Source organism: Vitis riparia, chromosome 16 (assembly GCF_004353265.1).
Source record: "Vitis riparia cultivar Riparia Gloire de Montpellier isolate 1030 chromosome 16, EGFV_Vit.rip_1.0, whole genome shotgun sequence".
Lineage (NCBI taxonomy): Eukaryota > Viridiplantae > Streptophyta > Magnoliopsida > Vitales > Vitaceae > Vitis > Vitis riparia.
Window position 1 is genome coordinate 3,532,302 of NC_048446.1, and position 18,186 is coordinate 3,550,487.

General features: G+C 35.5%; 1 protein-coding gene and 1 long non-coding RNA gene across 3 annotated transcripts; one reads left to right on the forward strand and one right to left on the reverse strand.

Moving 5' to 3' along the window:
- The first annotated feature begins 1,337 nt into the window (after positions 1-1,337).
- On the forward strand, positions 1,338-14,924 carry LOC117934040. The gene is made up of 6 exons (XR_004654411.1): positions 1,338-1,837; positions 8,499-9,045; positions 9,294-9,370; positions 13,362-14,001; positions 14,102-14,323; positions 14,446-14,924. It is a non-coding gene; the product is annotated as an uncharacterized LOC117934040 (long non-coding RNA).
- On the reverse strand, positions 12,421-16,552 carry LOC117934037 (altered inheritance of mitochondria protein 21-like). Of its 2 annotated transcripts, XM_034855631.1 has the most exons (7): positions 16,343-16,552; positions 15,053-15,500; positions 14,551-14,751; positions 14,334-14,453; positions 13,788-14,233; positions 13,080-13,706; positions 12,421-12,989 (listed from the first exon to the last, which is right to left on the reverse strand). In XM_034855631.1, the coding sequence occupies exons 1-7, from the start codon at positions 16,454-16,456 to the stop codon at positions 12,912-12,914; spliced, it is 2,034 nt and encodes a 677-aa protein (XP_034711522.1). In that variant the 5' UTR covers positions 16,457-16,552; the 3' UTR covers positions 12,421-12,911. The 2 variants fall into 2 exon arrangements, with proteins under 2 accessions (XP_034711522.1, XP_034711521.1); XM_034855630.1 differs by having other exon boundaries at positions 13,080-14,233.
- Between the last annotated feature and the right edge of the window lie 1,634 nt (positions 16,553-18,186).

Genomic DNA, 18,186 nt, shown 5'->3' on the forward strand with positions numbered 1-18,186 from the left:
ATGACTTGGGGAAACTCAAGTATTTCTTAGGGATTGAGATAACTCAATCCAGTTCCGGTGTGGTTATTTCCTAAAGGAAGTATGTTTTAGACATCTTGGAAGAAACCGGTATGTTAGACTGTAAACCGGTAGACACTCCTATGGATCCAAATGTCAAACTTATACCAGGACAGGGGGAGCCTTTAGGAGATCCTGGGAGATATCGGCGACTTGTAGGTAAACTGAACTACCTCACCATTACTCGTCCAGACATTTCTTTTCTTATAAGTGTTATTAGTCCATTCCTACAGTCACCATGTGATAGCCATTGGGATGCTGTAATCTGCATTCTTCGATATATCGAAAGCACACCAGGCCAAGGTGTGTTGTACGAGAACAGAGGTCATACCCAGGTTGTTGATTACACAAATGCAGATTGGGTTGACTCACCCACAGATAGACGTTCCACTTCCGGGTATTGTGTTTTTATTGAAGGTAACCTAATATCCTGAAAGAGTAAGAAACAAGATGTAGTGACCAGATCTAGTGCTGAAGCTGAGTATCGAGCTATGGCTTTGGCAACATGTGAACTCTTATGGCTGAAACATCTTCTTCGGGAATTGAGATTTGGAAAGGATGAACAGATGAAGCTCATCTATGACAACCAAGCCGCTTTGCGTATTGCATCCAATCCAGTCTTCCATGAAAGGACCAAACACATTGAAGTTGACTGTCACTTCATTAGAGAGAAGATTGCATTAGGATGTGTGGCGACTAGTTTTGTCAATTCAAATGATCAACTAGCAGATATTTTTACTAAATCTCTCAGAGGTCCTAGAATTAAATACATTTGTAACAAACTTGGTGCATATAACATATATGCCCCACCTTGAGGGGGAGTATTAGATAGTGTATAGTTATTTCAGTTATTTACTTTTCCTTTTTTTTTATTGTATTGTGGGTCCCACTAGCATGTATATATATACCCAAGTCCAATGTGTATTATTAATAGTTTTTAATAACAAAAATTAGTGATTCTCCATTTTCTCTCTTTTCACAATTTATTTATTTATTTTAACTTTTTTTACTTTAAAAATAAATGGAACTAAGTGACAACTCTAATTTTCAAAATTAAAATTTTTACTATAAAAATGAGTCTTTCCATTGAGTGGGAATGCACATTAAAAATGTGGGTCCACAAGCACTTCCCTCAATTTTATTCAACTTGATTGGAAGTGGTATTTAGTACAAAGGGTTAAGATAGAAAGGGCAAAAAATTGCTTTGGGTCCATTTTTGTTAGGGTTTGGGTGAACTTCAGAGTGGCAATTAAATTATATACACTTCTTGTATGTTGGAGGGTTCCTCCTCTTCTTTTTATAAGTGTTTGTACATTTTGGGAAAAATCCCTCATCCTTCAATTGTACTTCTAATTCATATAAATAAAAGTTTGTTTTTTATTAAAAAAAAGGGTGAGCAAACTATCAAAAGCTGAGCTATATGACCAAAAGTATTTTGTCCACATTGATTGAATAGTAGCACCATCAAGGAAGTTATACTAATGTGTGCTTTATGGTTAGTGATTGGCTGTTCCATTGCTTGAAGTTTTATGTGCTTAAAGGATGCTTATTTAGATAAGATAGACTCAATATTATCACGTTATAATGTTTTAGTGTTTCACTCCTACTTGTTTATATCAAGTGCTTGCACTCAATACTTGAATTTTTTTTTATACACATTGATTTCACCCTCATGTCCCTTACTTTGAAAGTGGAGCAGATAAAAAAGAAAAAGATGAGTGGTAGCAAACCAAGGGGAAATTCAAGAAGGACCCACCATCTACTTGTGAGCTCATGTAAGGTTAGGTTTCCTGAATGAATCCCATTTTCATTTTTACTTGTAAAATTATGATTTAACTATATATTTTGAAGTATATGCAATTAGCATGCATTAGAAATGTTTGTGATGATGTTCTTGATTTGTGAAATATTGACTGCAACCAAATATGAAACAATAGATTTTTGAAAACTCATGTGAAATTGACTAATATATTTGTAAGATTGCCATTGGAAATACTTATTACATATATAGAGCCATTCAACTTTCTTTAATTGCATAAATTGAGAAATTCATTGATAAACTTGATACAATATCTTGCTAAAGGGTTTTTATCAGTCCAAATGCTTAAACTTTAAGGTGAAGTTTGAGCGGGTTGATTGACAAGAAACTGTTCTTGAGGTAGTATTTATGAAAATTTTGATTTATGCTATTCAAGATAGGTCTATGAAATTTAAACTAGGAATAAGTATTTCTATTGACTTCTCGAGAAATATTAGTTAGTATTGACACAATTAGCCAGAATGAGCTTTTTCATATTTGGACTTGAACATGGTGAAGATTTCACTGAAAAAATCATCACAAACATTTTGATACATTCCCTATTGATTAGCATTACTTCGAAATGTTATTTAAACATTTTCAAAGCTAGTAAGATTATTATGACATCTACTTTCCTACAATGATCTATTTTTATTAAAATGTCTCATATATGATCCTAAAAGTTGACACTGAGTGTGCTGGTAATAGAATTGAGAAGATATTAACAGCCAAATTACAAACTGTGATTCGAGCTCATACACCGAGTGTATTTAGCCTAATATATGATAAATAACATAGAACTTCCAAAGCTATGGTAGGTAAGATGAGCAAATTATTGAAGGATGAGCTATATGATCAAATATATATTGTGCACAGAGTGAATTTTAGCACCATTAGGAAGCTATATTGGTGCATTCTTTGTGGTTGACAATTTTTTGTTATATTGCTCGAGTTTGTGTGCTTGAATGATGTTCATTTAAATAAGATTGTGAAATTCTGAATTATTCTCTTTCACAAGAAGTCAAGAGATACATTAGAATATATATCTAACCTCTCCTATTTTAGGAAAGGATAATTCATGATATACACGGTAATTCAAATCAATTTAAATCCATGATATACATGATAATCTTAGTTTGATTGGTTTCATTTTGTTTTTATAATTTTAGCTTTAGTTAAATCCATGCCATGTCTTCAAGTTGATGTTTCTTTTAGTTTGATTGATTCTTGTTAATTATTAAGTTTTTTCAGAATTTTTATTTTAATTAAATCCATGCTATGTCTTAGTTGATAATTTTAGTTTGGTTGATTTCATTTAGTTTTAATTAAATCCATGTCATGCCTTCAAGTTGATAATTCTGCTTTTGATTGACCTCATTTAATTCTTGAATCTAAACCTTTTTTTTATGGAAAAAAAAAAATCTTTTTAGAAATAGACATTTTGAGTCGAGTCAAAATTACTTTTTTTTTTTTTTTCAAAAAATGAATTTTCTCCATCATAAATATGACTGCCAAAAAGGGAATCCAAGTTAGCATTTCTTATGTTTTCTTTAATCCCTTTAAGTTAGAAACTTAAAAATCCTTTTTGTGTCTATTAATTGGGATTTATTAATTCACTTGGTTCCTTTTACTTCCCCTAAAATCATTTTCTAAAGAATTTAAATCATCTAAAGACTTTGAAAAAAAATCCATTCTAGGTTTTAGGACAAAGATCTCACTTTCTTTTAAAAATATGCAACTCATTTCAACAAAGTTGCATTCTCTTTTTTGGTTTTCCAAAATTTGTTTTTTTCACATAGGTTTGAACTTGTGCTCCCAAACTGATAAGAATGTTCTTGGCCTTGGTGAATCTTTTTATTTGAAGTTGACTGACCCTTTCGGAAAAAAATTCGTTTCAATTATTTTGGAGTGTTCTAAAATATGTATGATATTACTTTTTGAAGTTGATTCTAAAATGTTGTTTCAATCAAAAAACTTTTCTCAAAGTTGAGTTGGGATCTCTTCTTTCAACATGTTCTGTTTTGGCCTTATACTGTACATCCGAGAGCATTTTATAAAATTAAATTACTTTTTGACTTTTTTAATTTAAATGAATATTTTTTCTAAATTCTTTGCTTCCTGAAATTGAATTTTGACACATAAATATTGAAATATATGTTTTTTAGAGGGAGATGATTTTTCAAAGTCTCACCTATTGTACTTGTTCGATTTTGGAAAGCTGATCGATTTGAGTGTTTTAAAAATTCTTTTGAGTGGTCCCTGGTCTTGGCTTTATTTTTTGTGTGATCTAGATACCTTAAAGGACATGTGTAACTTTTTGTATGAATTTATAAAGCCTCTAGATTTTTTTAAGAATTCAATTTATGGATATTATTGTTTTCTGTCTAGTTCTGGACATTTTAGAACTTTATGTTTGTTTTTTTAATTAAATCTTATATTTGAATGAGTGTTTGTGCTTTATTTTTATTTATTTTATTTTTTTGTTGTTCTAGACGTCTTGGAGAAGCCCTTTGTGTTTTGGTGTAGTTCAAAAACGGGTTGCGAGACTAAGTATAGATATGTCGAAGCTAGGGGTTGAGAGGGAACAGGAGGTCTATACTGAGCATAAGGCGGTGGGTAATAAGCTCCTAAGGTCTATCCAACTGGTTCATAACGTCTAGGGGGTCTCGGTCCAACAGAATTGATAGTACTCACATCCCTTGATCTTTGTCCTCCTGATGGCTTCTTCCCCTTAGAATCAGAAGGAGAAGAATCTAGTCATAATCCATGGGAAATACCTTCTTCTATACCGTAAAGCACTTATTCTAGTGACCCAAAACCCGTCTATGGAAATCCCATCAAGTGTGTAGCGAACCTAAGTTGTAGACTCCTCGTAATCATACTAATCTGCTCTTTCTCTTAAGGGCAATTGACAATTTGTGCAATCTTCTTCCTCTAGTGACAAATAAATGAAGTTACTAACTACTCTGACCTCTGTCTCAAAGCCTCTAGCTCTTTCCTTGAAACATTAACAACTGTGTTAAAAGCAAACTGCTTCAAGAACTCCTAGGTCAAATCATCCCAAGTCTTGCGGCGTGAAACATCTAATGATGCGAAGCAACATTGAGCTGCACCACTCAAAGACATAGGCTCTCATAATAGTATTATAAATGCGCAAGTGAATGCGAGGGTAACCTAGGCCTATGTACCTCTCAATCTTGGGCTTCTTAAACTTGGTCGATAAATTAGCCATTGGTGCTTTACTGAAATCATCCCAAGTGATGGCTCCATCTAAGACCCTCATCTGCTTCATCCTCTGCTCAAGTCTGTTCATACGAGCATGGGTGTCCTTTGAAGTCGAAATGACAAGCTGTAGGGCAATCTCAATTTGACTATGCAAAATGAACGGTGTAGGCTGTAAAGCTGACTGACTAGGTGGGGGAGATGATGGTATTATAGGGTCGTACTGTGTGCCCTCCTAAATCGAGACCTGTTGGGCCTGTTGCCCATCTATTCTCTAGCCAAGACCAGCTATGGCCTCCTTAATTGAAGCCATGGATGCAACAAACTGATTGATAGTAACTATTTGTGAATCCATATCTCTCTTATCTGATCTTTGATCTGATTAATCCGATACTCCGGTCAATCTACCTCCGACTCTAGTCCAAGATGTTGAACCCAGATCGGATATACTAACCATCCTACAAATACGGAAGCACTAGATAAGATAGGGTACGAAGGAAGCCCTATAGAAACCAACTGACAAATACGCAGGAAGGTAACTCAGATATGCTCAATTTGATACCAGTCTCTTAACACACTAATAAGAGACTATGAAAAGGGTAACTGAACCCAACTATGACAGGTAGCTCTGGAGGTCTGCAAATGCACCCACATGTAGGAATGAAATCCTAATTGGCCCTGAAGTTAACCTACAAGGCCAAGGTGACTATATAAATTAAAAGGGGTATGTTAAAGGGATCTTTCGTAGAAACGATCATACCCTCCAATGGTATGCAACCTCCGGCATGCCTCCGAAGAGACAAGATGCTTTCATGCAAGGTAATCATTACCTCCACACATGCACTATCTCACATCCAAGGAGGTTTTGTAATGGTAAAGGCTCTAACATCTCTTTACACTTGGGCGTAACCTAAAGTGCACAATGAAGGGTGTGGGTACATCTAAAAAAGCCTATGATCTAAATCTAGAAAGTAAACATAGACACGCAATCATACATCATGCAAGAAGTGGGTTGCCATGCAACAATCAATCATGCAAAACAAATAAATAACATACAATAATATCCTACCTAAACATAAGTGAGAGTGAATCATGCTCAATGTGAACAAGCAATCATGTGATCACACAAGATAAGCATGAATAAAAGCATGCTAAGATATCAAATCAATCAAGCAAACAATCCAAATCACCTTGCCAAAAAGAAAAGGTACCCTTTAATCGACCAATTAAATGTCACATTTTCCTCAACTAGTATTCAAGTTTGATCTTCTAGGTCCTTAGTGGAGTTGCCAATTTGTGAACTTGCATTTTTTACATACGTCCCCACTTGATGGTGAGACTTGGATTTTTTTTTTTTTGGTGAAAAACTATATTTTATAAAACACTGGAGCCACTTATTATTTTTTTTTTATAGGGAAAATAAAATAAGATACTAAAATCCTAAGAAAAATGACTTCTTAAACTTTTGGAAAAACTTATCTTTGAAAACCCCAAGTCCAGGTCCAGGGATCAGGCTACTTATCAGGAAAATACCTTAAAAATGTAGCACCTCTCTAAACCCTAAAAAGGTCTCCATTGGTTCGGTTGGGGGAAATGTGACAATTAATTGATTGACTTATGATACTAAGAAAGACTAAAGTGTTTACCTAAATTCTAGTTACATAATGAGCAAACAAACAATCATTCTCAGTCACAATCATAAAGCAGAGTTAGCAAGCGTACCTAAGATGCTTCTTCAAGCACTATCATAAGACGATGGAGTTAGATCAAACAACAAGGTATATAACATGTATCTCATAAAAAAAAAAAATCAAATAACAATCAAAGCAGTCAAGGATAGTATCAGATATGAAGTTCATACAAAACATGCATGCTCATAAAATTAAAGGTGAAAGGTGGAGAGCGTACCTGAACAACATATCTTAAACGCAATGCGCTTCCAATACGAATGGAGATGGTTAGGATGAAAGATAATAACAAACAATTATGTAAATAAAACTTAACATGCATGATATCTACATGGCATAAAGAGAGAACATGGACTCACAAAGACATCAGTATTCTTACATGGCATGCATACAACTTTTAGATATATATAAGATGTAAGAAGCAAGGATTATAACAAAGCATATAATCAACTAATCAAAACATGGGCATCACAAGTATAATTCTAAATTATTATCTAAGCGTCATTTGACCAAAGAAAAACCAGCATCCGTATCCATATATGATATATAACAAAACAACAATGAATAATAAGCTATGAAACATTCATTCATTGTGAATTAAACATTAAGAGCAATTAGTATGCAAAAATTCAGTATATGACTAGAATATCTTAAAAAATAAATTCCAAAAAAAGATAAGAAGATGCATAGGAAGTTACGGCCAAGGGAGAGGAACTTTAAGCCATGGGGCAAGATCCTCCTATACTAGAGGTTGACTTCCCTAAGCCTACTCCTTGTGGGCACCATAGTCGGGGTTGTGGTGGTCTTTCTTGCTCATTCGCTCACTTGATTCCTCCATTTGATGCCCCTATGCTCTAATAGGTGATGGGCTCCATTGATCGGCTCCACCTTCTGATGGATTTTATGACCACTCATTTGGATTTGCATGAACTAGAGATAGACACTCACTTTAGAGGTATTGAGGGGTAGCTCTCTTAAATTATCTCTTGGATTCATTCTTAGGGTTCCTCGAGCTTTGCTCCTCCACCACGACCACCTCCACCGAATCATGATGCTTAACTTATTTTGTTAGGATCTTTATGTATACACTAAAGTTGGTTTGGCTCCGTTCTTGGTTCTTACTTTTGATATGTTTTTGGTCTGGATATTTGTGCTTACTCTCTTTATCCTTGTTGTTTCCCTTTTTCTCTATATATATATATGGATATCACGTTTCTCTTTGTCTTTGCACTTTATTGCTCTTATGTTACTCTTTGTCTATTTTGCAACAAAAAGAGGGAGACATGGGAATGGGGAGACTTGGTTGATTGATTGTTGGATTGGATTGATATGTTTTAATAGCATTATTGGTCGTATGCATGGGGTGCATCTTGATTGTAATCATTTCTATTTCTTTTCCCTATTACTGTATCTTGATTACATGGCTATATTTTTTTCCCACACACCGCTTTACCTGGGTAATTGTGTTTCAGTGTGTGCAAATTACAAGTATTGGAATAGTTTACTGGATCTTGATGCATCTTTCACTTCCCAACATGTGTTTGGATGATTAGATTTAGATGGGTGTGATTGAGAGTTATGTAAACTCTGTTTGAAAGTGTTGGGGGTTTTATGTAATAGTGTTTTGACACAAAATTGTTAAAGAGGAAGATTGTTAGGACAATGAGTTCTTGTACTATGTTTGTTGGCAATTTTGTTCCTTTTCATTCTAACATAGAAAACTTTTTAAATAGTGACTTACTCTTTATTGAAGATTCGAGGTTGTTGTTTGTTCAATCAGAAAGTCACAGGTAAGTCTAAAAAGGTTTATTTAATGGCAAGTTAAGTAGTTAAAGGGTTGGATTGGATCAGTAAATTTTTTTAGAGCCAAATTGTATTTTATTTTATGTTTTGGAAAAACAGGGTGGCTCAAGCACCATCACCGCTCAAGCGCTCAAGTACCCGAAGCAATCGAGTTGTGGTTAAGTGCGCTCAAACAATCCCTCTAAATCTGCTAGAATATCATAGATCACTTTTTTGGAAATTAAGGATTTGTTCTTTTTGAAAAATTCTAGTTACCAATCCTCTAGGTCTTAGGACCTATATAAATTCTTTCTTAACTTGTTTTTGGGTTGGATGCTTTGAAAGAATCAACCCTAACTTGCCTTATCATTCCCAAACTCTCTCAAGAATTCACCAATCGAATTCTGGGTTGTTGGAAGGACTTCCATCCCTCAAAGGCTGAGGTGAATCCATCGGAGCATTGGAGGTGTCGCGTTGCGAACGTGGATCATGATATAGGTACTGGAGAGTAAGTCTTTAGGGTAAAACTTTTAGGTAAATTCGTATATCTTGATCTCATATAGTGGATTATTAGATTAGATGTCTTAGACTCCATGGTCTTCTATCTCCACAAGTTAGTGTAAGGGTTTTCCACATAAAATTGATTGTCTTGTGTGTGATTGTGTTTACATTGAATATTATATTGTCATATAGGATTCGTTTGAAGAATTTCAACTCACAAATTAAAATTATTGATTGTCATACAGGTTTTTCAAGTTTGTTGAATGATAAGCTAAAGTTCTACCTGCTGTAAATTGGGCCTAAGTATCCTGGTTTTATTGGGGTAATGTTCTGCTTGCTCCACAGAATCAACGTCCTTTCCTTTTTTTCTTTTTTCCTAATGTTGTTCAAATAGAAAGCAAAAGAAGCTGCTTTGCATCTTTGATTGCTATTTTTGCCTGGTCTAGATTCATATTTCCAATTGGCCCTCTTGTAGCCTTTTGCTACCTTGCAAGTGAATCTCTAGCTTAAGTATGTGTAGGGAATGCCTGTAGTTACAGAACGATAGTTCAGTGAAAACTTTTGGGAATCATGTCACTAAGAATTAAACTGTGCTGTGGTTCATCTAGGGTGATGATGTGACACCTTAGCTTGGTTTTCAAACAGTAATTCAACCTTATAGCTTCCTGATCTTTAAGGGTGCATCTTGTTGATCAAATATTAGACTAATGCACCCATTTGGGTCTCTGCATGCAACAGTCTATAAATTTAAGCCTCTGTTCCCTTCTCACATCTAACGGCATCAATATCCCTGTGAACATTTTGAACTATAGTAATTAGGATGCATTAAATATTTTTGTGGTATGTTCTTGATCTGTGAAAGAACCTACTGCAAATGGTCCAAATATGAAGGAGCTCTTTTCAGATATTGTGTGAAATCAACCATTATCTTTGTATAAAAGCCATTATTAGTACCGTAAACTTCTATACTTCGCATAAATTGACGAATGTGTGTACAATATCTTGAAATGGTTGCCTGTTAGTCCAACCACTTAAAACATTACCTCAAATATATGGTTTTAGTGTCCTGTTTCTGCTGCAGGCAAGGAAACCTGAAGGTGGTGTGTCTTTAAAAGAACAGTCCATGAATAATTGGTTAGGCTGGTAAAAATGACCAGGAAAGTTTGTGTCCAGCATTATGAAAACTACTCAGTAATAGCCCTTTTTAGAACTCTAGAGGTTCCCATGAATGCATTTAAAGCTTTGATGTTAAACTGTTTGGTTAAAGTTTGGGTGGGTTGGTTGATTGACAGCAATCCATTCTGGAAATAGGATTTCCTAATTTTTAATTTATGCAAGTTAGAAAAGGCTTAAGGGAACTAAACAAAGAATAGTTATTCCTATTGACTTCCAAAAAATATCAGTTCCTTTTGATGCAAGTAGCCAATGCAAGCTCCTTCACATTTAGAATCCTTGTACATGGTATTTCAATGCACTCATAGTCATTAATTTTCATTTCTAGTGACAATTATCATGTATGATTCTATAAAGCCTTATCCCAACTACTGAGTGTTTGTTTCATCTCCATGCTCCTACCATGGAGTCCAAACTGTTATCATTTAGGAAATAGAAGGCATTTGGATGGGGGGCAACTCAAAAGGAAGTGGAGCAAATGAAAGAGAAAATTTCAGAAGGAGCAAACCATCTAAATGCAATATCTTGTATGCTTAGTTCTCTTGGATTACTCCAATCTGTATTTACACTTGTAAATGATCAATTATGCCTACCAGAATTTTGTGGAATTTAGGTAATCATAGCAAGACATTTTGCTGCAGATTTCTAGTGAGTTTGTTGAGGCCTAAGCTAAAGTTTTATTGGAAATTGGGCTTGAACCTGCTAATTTACATGGGATAATATTTTGTTTGCTCCCATATATTATGGTTTTTTTTAACACACTTTTGAAAGAAAATATATAAAAAAAAAAAGTTCTTATATTGTTCTGTGTTGCATCTTTGGTTATAATTTTCCTGGGTTAGCATCTTTTTCCAACCATATGACTCGTGTATCTTCTTGCTTCCTTGTATGTAAAACTCTAGTGCAAACATGGGTAGAGGAATGTATATAAATAAAGAAGAACAGGCCACCAAAAACCTCTATAATTATGTGCTAGGAAATGATATGTGAATAATTGCTGTAAATGGTCCAAATATGAAAGAGCTCTTTTTAGATACTTGTGTGAAATCGACTCGTATATTAAAGCCATTGGAAATACTTATCATAAATTGCATAACTAGTGATTTTACAAATGTAATGTCTTGCTATGGTTGTCTGCCAGTCCAAACACTCAAATTTTATCTCAAATCTATAGTTTTTAGTGTCTAAGACATTCATAGAAGCATTGGTGTGATATATCTGCAAGAGAACTTTCAATGAATAAGGTTGATTAGTAAGTTTGGTTCCTTCGCTGGATGATTGATTTTATTGAACATTTGGCAAGTGACCAGGCAAGTGTATGTCCGAAATAACTAAAATTATTCAGTGAAAGGTCTTTGGGAACTTTGTTGAGGCTTCCATGAATGCAGTTAAAGCTTTGATGGTAAACTGTTGGGATGAAGTTTGGGTGGATTGATTGACAGGAGTCCATTCTTGAGATAGTATTTCCCTGTTTTTAATTAGGCAAGTCAGGAAAGGTCCAGGAAACTAAACCAAGGGATAAGTGTTTCTACTGTCTTGAACTATCAGTTATTTTTGACAACCCGAAACCAGATCACAGAACCTGCCAGTGATATTGCATTGACCCTTTTTTTACTGATTGATTTTGTCATTCCTCTTCCAATCTTGATTTTGCAAAGGCCATTTAGGTTTCAAGCGTTGATTCCCCATAACGAATAGGCTAACTCTACCTCAATTGCCTATCCTGCAGGTGGTCCATGAATCGTTTTAAGCTTTCTATTCCTGCACCATCTCATTTGTTTTGAGCCCTTCATTCTGTACTTTCCATGGAATATGAGGTTCCTTCGATTCTGATACAGGGCTGATATCATCAGTTTACTGTGATGTCTAACTAAACACCTGTATCAAGATGGGAATTTGATTGTTTTCTGTTTATTGGCATAGACTTGAGCAGCATCAATGGCCAGAGAAAGTTTTTTGCTTGTAAATTCAAAATATCTTGAGTTTTTTTGGGTCTAATAATGCCTTCCACAGTTCAAATGGGGGACAAGACCACTTGTTTGAAATGTATGATATGTGTATGCTTAGCTTGAATTCAAAAACAAATTTTTTAATTTATGTCCATAATTCTTAATCATCAAAATCTTCAAGGATGAAAGCATATAGCAGTTTGATGGCCTTATTCTAAACTAAAAGGTAAAAAGGTAATGGATATGGATGGCCCTTAAATGTTGGATTTCTTTCTTACTAATTGAAAATCAATATTCTGGGTGAGCACCACCACAGTTATTACAGTATCTTTAAGCTTGAAAAACTGAAAAAAAAAAAAAAAAATGAATGAAAAAGAGACAGAACTCTGATATTGCCCGAGTAGGACCAAAAACAGTTCTGGGTGTTATGGGTGTTACCCATTATTGCAGTATCTATCTTTTAAGCTCGAAAAACCAATAAAGAACACAGAAAAATATCATCAAAACTCTGATATTGCCGGAGTAGGAGGCAAAAACAGTTCTGGGTGTTATGGGTGAGAAGCCCCACCCATTATTGCAGCAGTATCTATCTTTTAAGCTCGAAAAACCAATAAAGAACACAGAAAAATATCACCAAAACTCTGATATTGCCCGAGTAGGAGGCAATGCAAGTGTCTGTAAAAACCCCAGGGCGAAAATTCAATTTAGCATGGAAAAAGTTGTTTCATTGCTTCCCTTCTATCAGTTTTCCTTTCCAGTTTCAACCTCAGCCATACGGTTCTCTGGCAGTGTCTGCAAGGCTGGTCTCATCTTGGCCACCTACAAGGTCAAGAAACAACAAATTTTTAGTATGTATTAACACTCTGATTCACTCTAGCAATCATGACAACATTTGAATGTTGGGCTCACCTCCATAACATCATTCATATCTTCATTGTTTTTGTTTGTATTTTCCTTGATCTGCAGCTTCTCTTTGAACATCTTCCTCAGCTGCCTTAAACTGGTGTCACTGAACTTCTTCAGCATTATATCCTCGGCAGTGTCCCTGCTGTTTTTCTTCTTTTCCGTCTGAGTTTTAAGCACCATTTTCCTGCCACTGTTGTCTAGGTTCTCCTTGTTGTCAGAAAGGAGTGTCATCATTTTTGTGGCTGAAGGCATCTTGCTTGATGATTTCCTGGTTGGAGTTGACAGGGTTGGAAGAGGAGCCTGGCCTAGAAGTGGGGAAGCTGCCAAAGGAGACAATGGGGTTCTGCCTGAAACTGCAGTGTTGGATGCTGGACGATGAGGACTCGTTATCTTTACTGGAGTTGGAAAATTGTCCAACAATGAAGGGAATTTGTAGACTGCCATGGCATTTTCTTCTGCAGTGTTCAGTTCATGAAAAACAACCGACATTTCGTCTCCCTTGGGCAATGGTTCAACTAAGTTGTTGGTCTCATCAACATTAACACAAACTTCAGAATGAGGCTCTCCAGTCATCGACATTGGATCATAACCATTGGAGGGAGGTGAAACATCCTCAAAGTCCATGCTTCCCAGTTTGGCAAATTCAAGCTCAACCTGTGCTTCTGATTGATCAACAACAGAGCAATCAGAACCCGATTCACCGGAAAATGCATCCCCAGCCTTCTTGTTCAAATCCATATCGAATTCTTCACAGTCGCCTTGATCTGCTACCTTGCCATCATCATCATCGTCAGGCTCTCCTTCACTGGTCACATTCATTTCAGAGTCCATGCTCACTGGGTTTTGGCATACAACTTCATCAGCAAAGGCACTCATACTCAACTCTGGTTTCTCAGAATCATCAACAGAAGCTTGTAGTGGAGCAGTAAGATCCAGTTCCAGATCAGATTCCCTGTGCTCATTTTCCAGTTTTGAGTCCTCATTCAGATTTTTGGTGTTTGACAAATTCAACTCTCGTGTCTCAGAATCACAACTTGAATCATCAACAGAAGCTTGTGGTGGAGCAGTAAGGTCCAGTTCCAGATCAGATTCCCCGTGCTGCTGCTCATTCTCCAGTTTCAAACCCTCATTCCAATTTTTGGTATTTGACATTATAACTGAAGAAACACCAGCAAAACTTTTCATCATCAGAAACCACAAAACTGTAAACAGCCAAGTACAACAGGCCCAGAAGGAAAAGATTGAATGTTTGTTTACCTTTTTTTACTGTGCTTTCATCATTCAAATGCACTGATGTTTTCAGGATTTCACTCAGAAGTTTATTTGATCCTTCCATTTTCTCACAATCCACTTCTGAATTTTTCTGCAGCTCAGCTTCTGCATATTGAAGATGGAAACACAACTGTTAATCATCAATCAAGATCAAACCATTTCAATATTGGTTTTGAATTGAGAAAAATTACTGAGTACTCGCCTGTGTTCTCCTGCTCATCATGAGCTTCATCTTTTTCCTCGGAAACTTCAAGAAAATCTGAATTATCGGGTTTGGCAGAATCCCCAGTATTCTCTTCAACTTCAGCTTTTGAATCATTTCCACTCAGGACAGACTTTGAAATGACCTCTGAATCATCGGTTATCTTTGAATTATCTTCTGATATTGTCTGTGAATCAGCTCCTGCATAGTGATCAATGTTAGAAGACAACGAAATCTTAAATCGTAGCATGTTTATTTAGCTCCTGAGAAAATGTGGTTAATGCTAGAATTTTATTGTCTGGCAAGCAAGAAAATGTAAACACTGCATTCAACTGAGGTCTAATTCAACTGTTTTAGCTCACTTTTCCTTAGAATCCCCAAATACCATACAGCATAATTGAAAACACTCAAAATTCTCTCATTTTTTTCAATTTTCCTGGAAAAAAAAAAAAAGGACTGCAATGTTGCCTTAACCAATCAAACGAACGGAAGCCATACATACCCTTGTTTTCCTCTTCATCTCCATCAAAATCTTTGGTCATCACCTTGGAGAATTCAACCTCCATGGGCTCTGTTCTGGGCAACTTCTCTGATAACCTGGCTGACCTTCGTGTGCTATACACTCGCTGCACCGAGCTTTGCTCCACCCGGGTCACCGTCTTCTGGCGAGCTGAGGCTGCTGGAGCCCTTTTCCGGCTGCTGGGCACGGCTGGAGTTTGGCGTACTTCACTCTTCTCCTGATTTACCTCTTCTTTGATCCTCCTGGTTCCACGGTGAGTCCGGGTCAGAGTCTGTGAACTTTCAGGCTCTTCTGCTGCCTTGATGGGCCTTCTTCTTGTGGATGTTCTGCAAACTGTTCGAGGAATCTCCGGTGATCCAATTTCTGGCTTTTCTGGGGATTGGGGGTTTTGGGATTCAGATGGGTTGAGGAGCTCTTCAAGTCCGTCAACCTGAAATAATACATGGTTTTTGAGAAAATTAGATTCCTTGCACAAGAATGGAAGCAGACGGGAATGCCCATTTGGTTGCTGAGAAATGGCAGGAAAAGAACAGAAAGGAAAATGATGAATTTGATTTGATTTAGAAACCATGAAAGCAAAATATTGCATCCACCAATACAGTTATTTGGCTTCATTGTTTGAGAATCAGAAACAGCAGAAAATATGAAAACTCAAAGTTAAACTGTTCTTTTCTTGTCCTCCGTTTTCTCAACAGCCAAACAGTATGGAAGGGTAAAATCAAGATTCAAGACACAACCAGGGAGAAATAAAAACTGGGCTTTCTATGATTCTAGAGAAAATCAGATTTGGGTCCGATGCAACCATTTGAGTCCACCACTAAAAAGAAAAACAACAAGAAATCCAAAACTCAAAATTTTGTATTCTTTTCCTCTCTTGTCTCAGCAACCAAACAATCCAGAGGATAACAATATCTAGATCCAAACGATAGTGGCCAATAATTGAAAAAGGGGTTTTGAAGGATTCAAAGCAATCACCGAAAAAACAACAGCAAAATACAAAACTGAAAATTTCTTTTTCTTCTCTTTGCTCCATTTTCCCAGCCACCAAACAGTCCTAGGGAAAAAAAATCAAGGCTCCAGAAGGATAACCAAAAATCAAAAAATGGGGTTTGAAGGGTTCAATGAAAATATCACCACAAAAACCATAAAATCCAAAATTTCCCTTTGCTTGTCTAAGCAACCAAACAGATTGCGGGGCAAAATAAATCAACATCCAAAACAAAATCACCAAAAATAAAATATGGGATCTCAGGGATTCAAAGAGAAGATTACATTTTGCAGAGCCTTGAGAGCATCAGCCATGGCCACATTGGTCATGTTGGCTGGGATCTTGTTCTTCTTGCACAGAGTTTGGAGCTCTCTCCTTGTGAGACTCTGAAAATCCATGGCTGTAGAAGGAATGGGTGTTGGTGACTTTTTGCTGTTTGTTTCTATGGAAAACTTTCTGAGAGAGAAAGACGGAAGGGTTTTGCGGAGGCTTTGGAGATTGAGGTCTTTATATATAGGGAGAAAGGTGACGTTGAAGATTTTTGAAAAAAAAGACCGTTGCGAGCCTGTGATTTGAAATTTGAATTTTTTCCTATTTTTTTATGAAATAATATATTGGCTGTGATAAAGTGATACGACTGCTTATCTAGGAGGGTATTTGGACCTATGGCAAGGTGCCACGTGTAATGTCTTTAATCTGCTTTTGTGGTTTTTATTTGCCTATTCTTCCTATGGTGGCTTCTTCTATGGGCCAGGCCCATAGCCAAAAAGCCCAGACCAAACAAGTCTTGATACCATTTCGGCTTAAAAACTTTTAGGCTGGGCTTGATGCTTGGCCCACAAAAAGTCCTGCCAGAGTCTAATTCAATCTTCAGTCCTAGGCATTAATAATCTTTTATGGGATTTTTGACAAATGTATGACATTTATTAGAAATATATCTATATATATATATATTATTTTTTTATTTTTTTAAAAAAAAGACAATTTCTAAAATATTTCTAAAAATATAGGATTTTTTCCACATGGGATTCACACAAAATCGTCTCTCCAATTTCACTTTAATAAATTCATCTATTCTAAAACTTAAAAATAAAAAATAAAAAACATAGGGGTATGTTTGAAAATTATTCATAAAATAAATTTTTATTCTTTAAAATTAAAAAAAAAACCATTTTTTAATTTAGGAAACATTTTTAACAAATTTTTTGACAAAAAATATTTGTTTTCAATTTGTTATAAAAACATATTGTTTTTTATTATAGATTTGGGGTATTTTGAGTTATTTTGTATAGTGTTTTAAGTAATAATTAAAAATATGAGGAATATTTTCAAAATTTTTACATTATACATTTATAGAAAATAAGCCGAGAAAACAATTTTTATATTTAAATTTTTACATAGAATTTAGTTTTCGAAAACTCAAAGATTATTTACAAAAATTGTTTTTAAAAACAATTTCTTGACAGCTGTTTTAAGAAAACATTGCCATCATCATTTTCTCGTAGCCTCACTCCATTCATGAAATCCATTATGAAAATATCTATTTGCAATATCGAATGTCGTATCAAAAAGGATTTGGTAGAAAAGTAATTCATTACTAAGAAGCTCATAATAAACATCCATAGACATGAGTGGCCAAATTTCATTACTTAACAAGTTTTATGTACAAGTGTACTTATCACTATTGATCATATGATTGAGACTTATAATATTTTATAGTATGACAAATGTTTGCTTTTTATATATGGAGAGTGGTTTTCCACAAATGATATGAAAATGATGTTAATTTAAAGTAATGAAGCATGGGGTCATTTGCTATATGAAAATGGGTAGACAAAGTCCATGATTCATGCCTAGGAAATTAAAATATTAGTGCATGGAAAGATGTGGAGACATGTGATCCCACATCGAAAGGACACATCCTTGTGAAGAAAGATGTGGACCCATTAAGGCCATTTGGAATTTTGGTAAATTTTAGGTCTTCTTGTATGGTGGATTGTTGGCAAGAGAACATGGAAAATTGATATATGAGGGTTCAATTATATGATTACTAAAATGTAGGTTTTGATTGGTAATGGTGGGGAAGATGAGGACAAGAGAAAATGCCTAGAAAGATGACAAAAATTAA

Excerpts from the sequence above, each read along its gene's own strand:
- LOC117934037 (XM_034855630.1), bottom strand. The coding sequence starts at position 16,456 with ATGGATTTTCAGAGTCTCACAAGGAGAGAGCTCCAAACTCTGTGCAAG. Across the intron at positions 14,752-15,052 it reads AGATGAAGAGGAAAACAAGG|GAGCTGATTCACAGACAATA; the intron begins GTATGTATGGCT and ends ATCACTATGCAG. Across the intron at positions 14,454-14,550 it reads TGATGAGCAGGAGAACACAG|AAGCTGAGCTGCAGAAAAAT; the intron begins GCGAGTACTCAG and ends TTCAATATGCAG.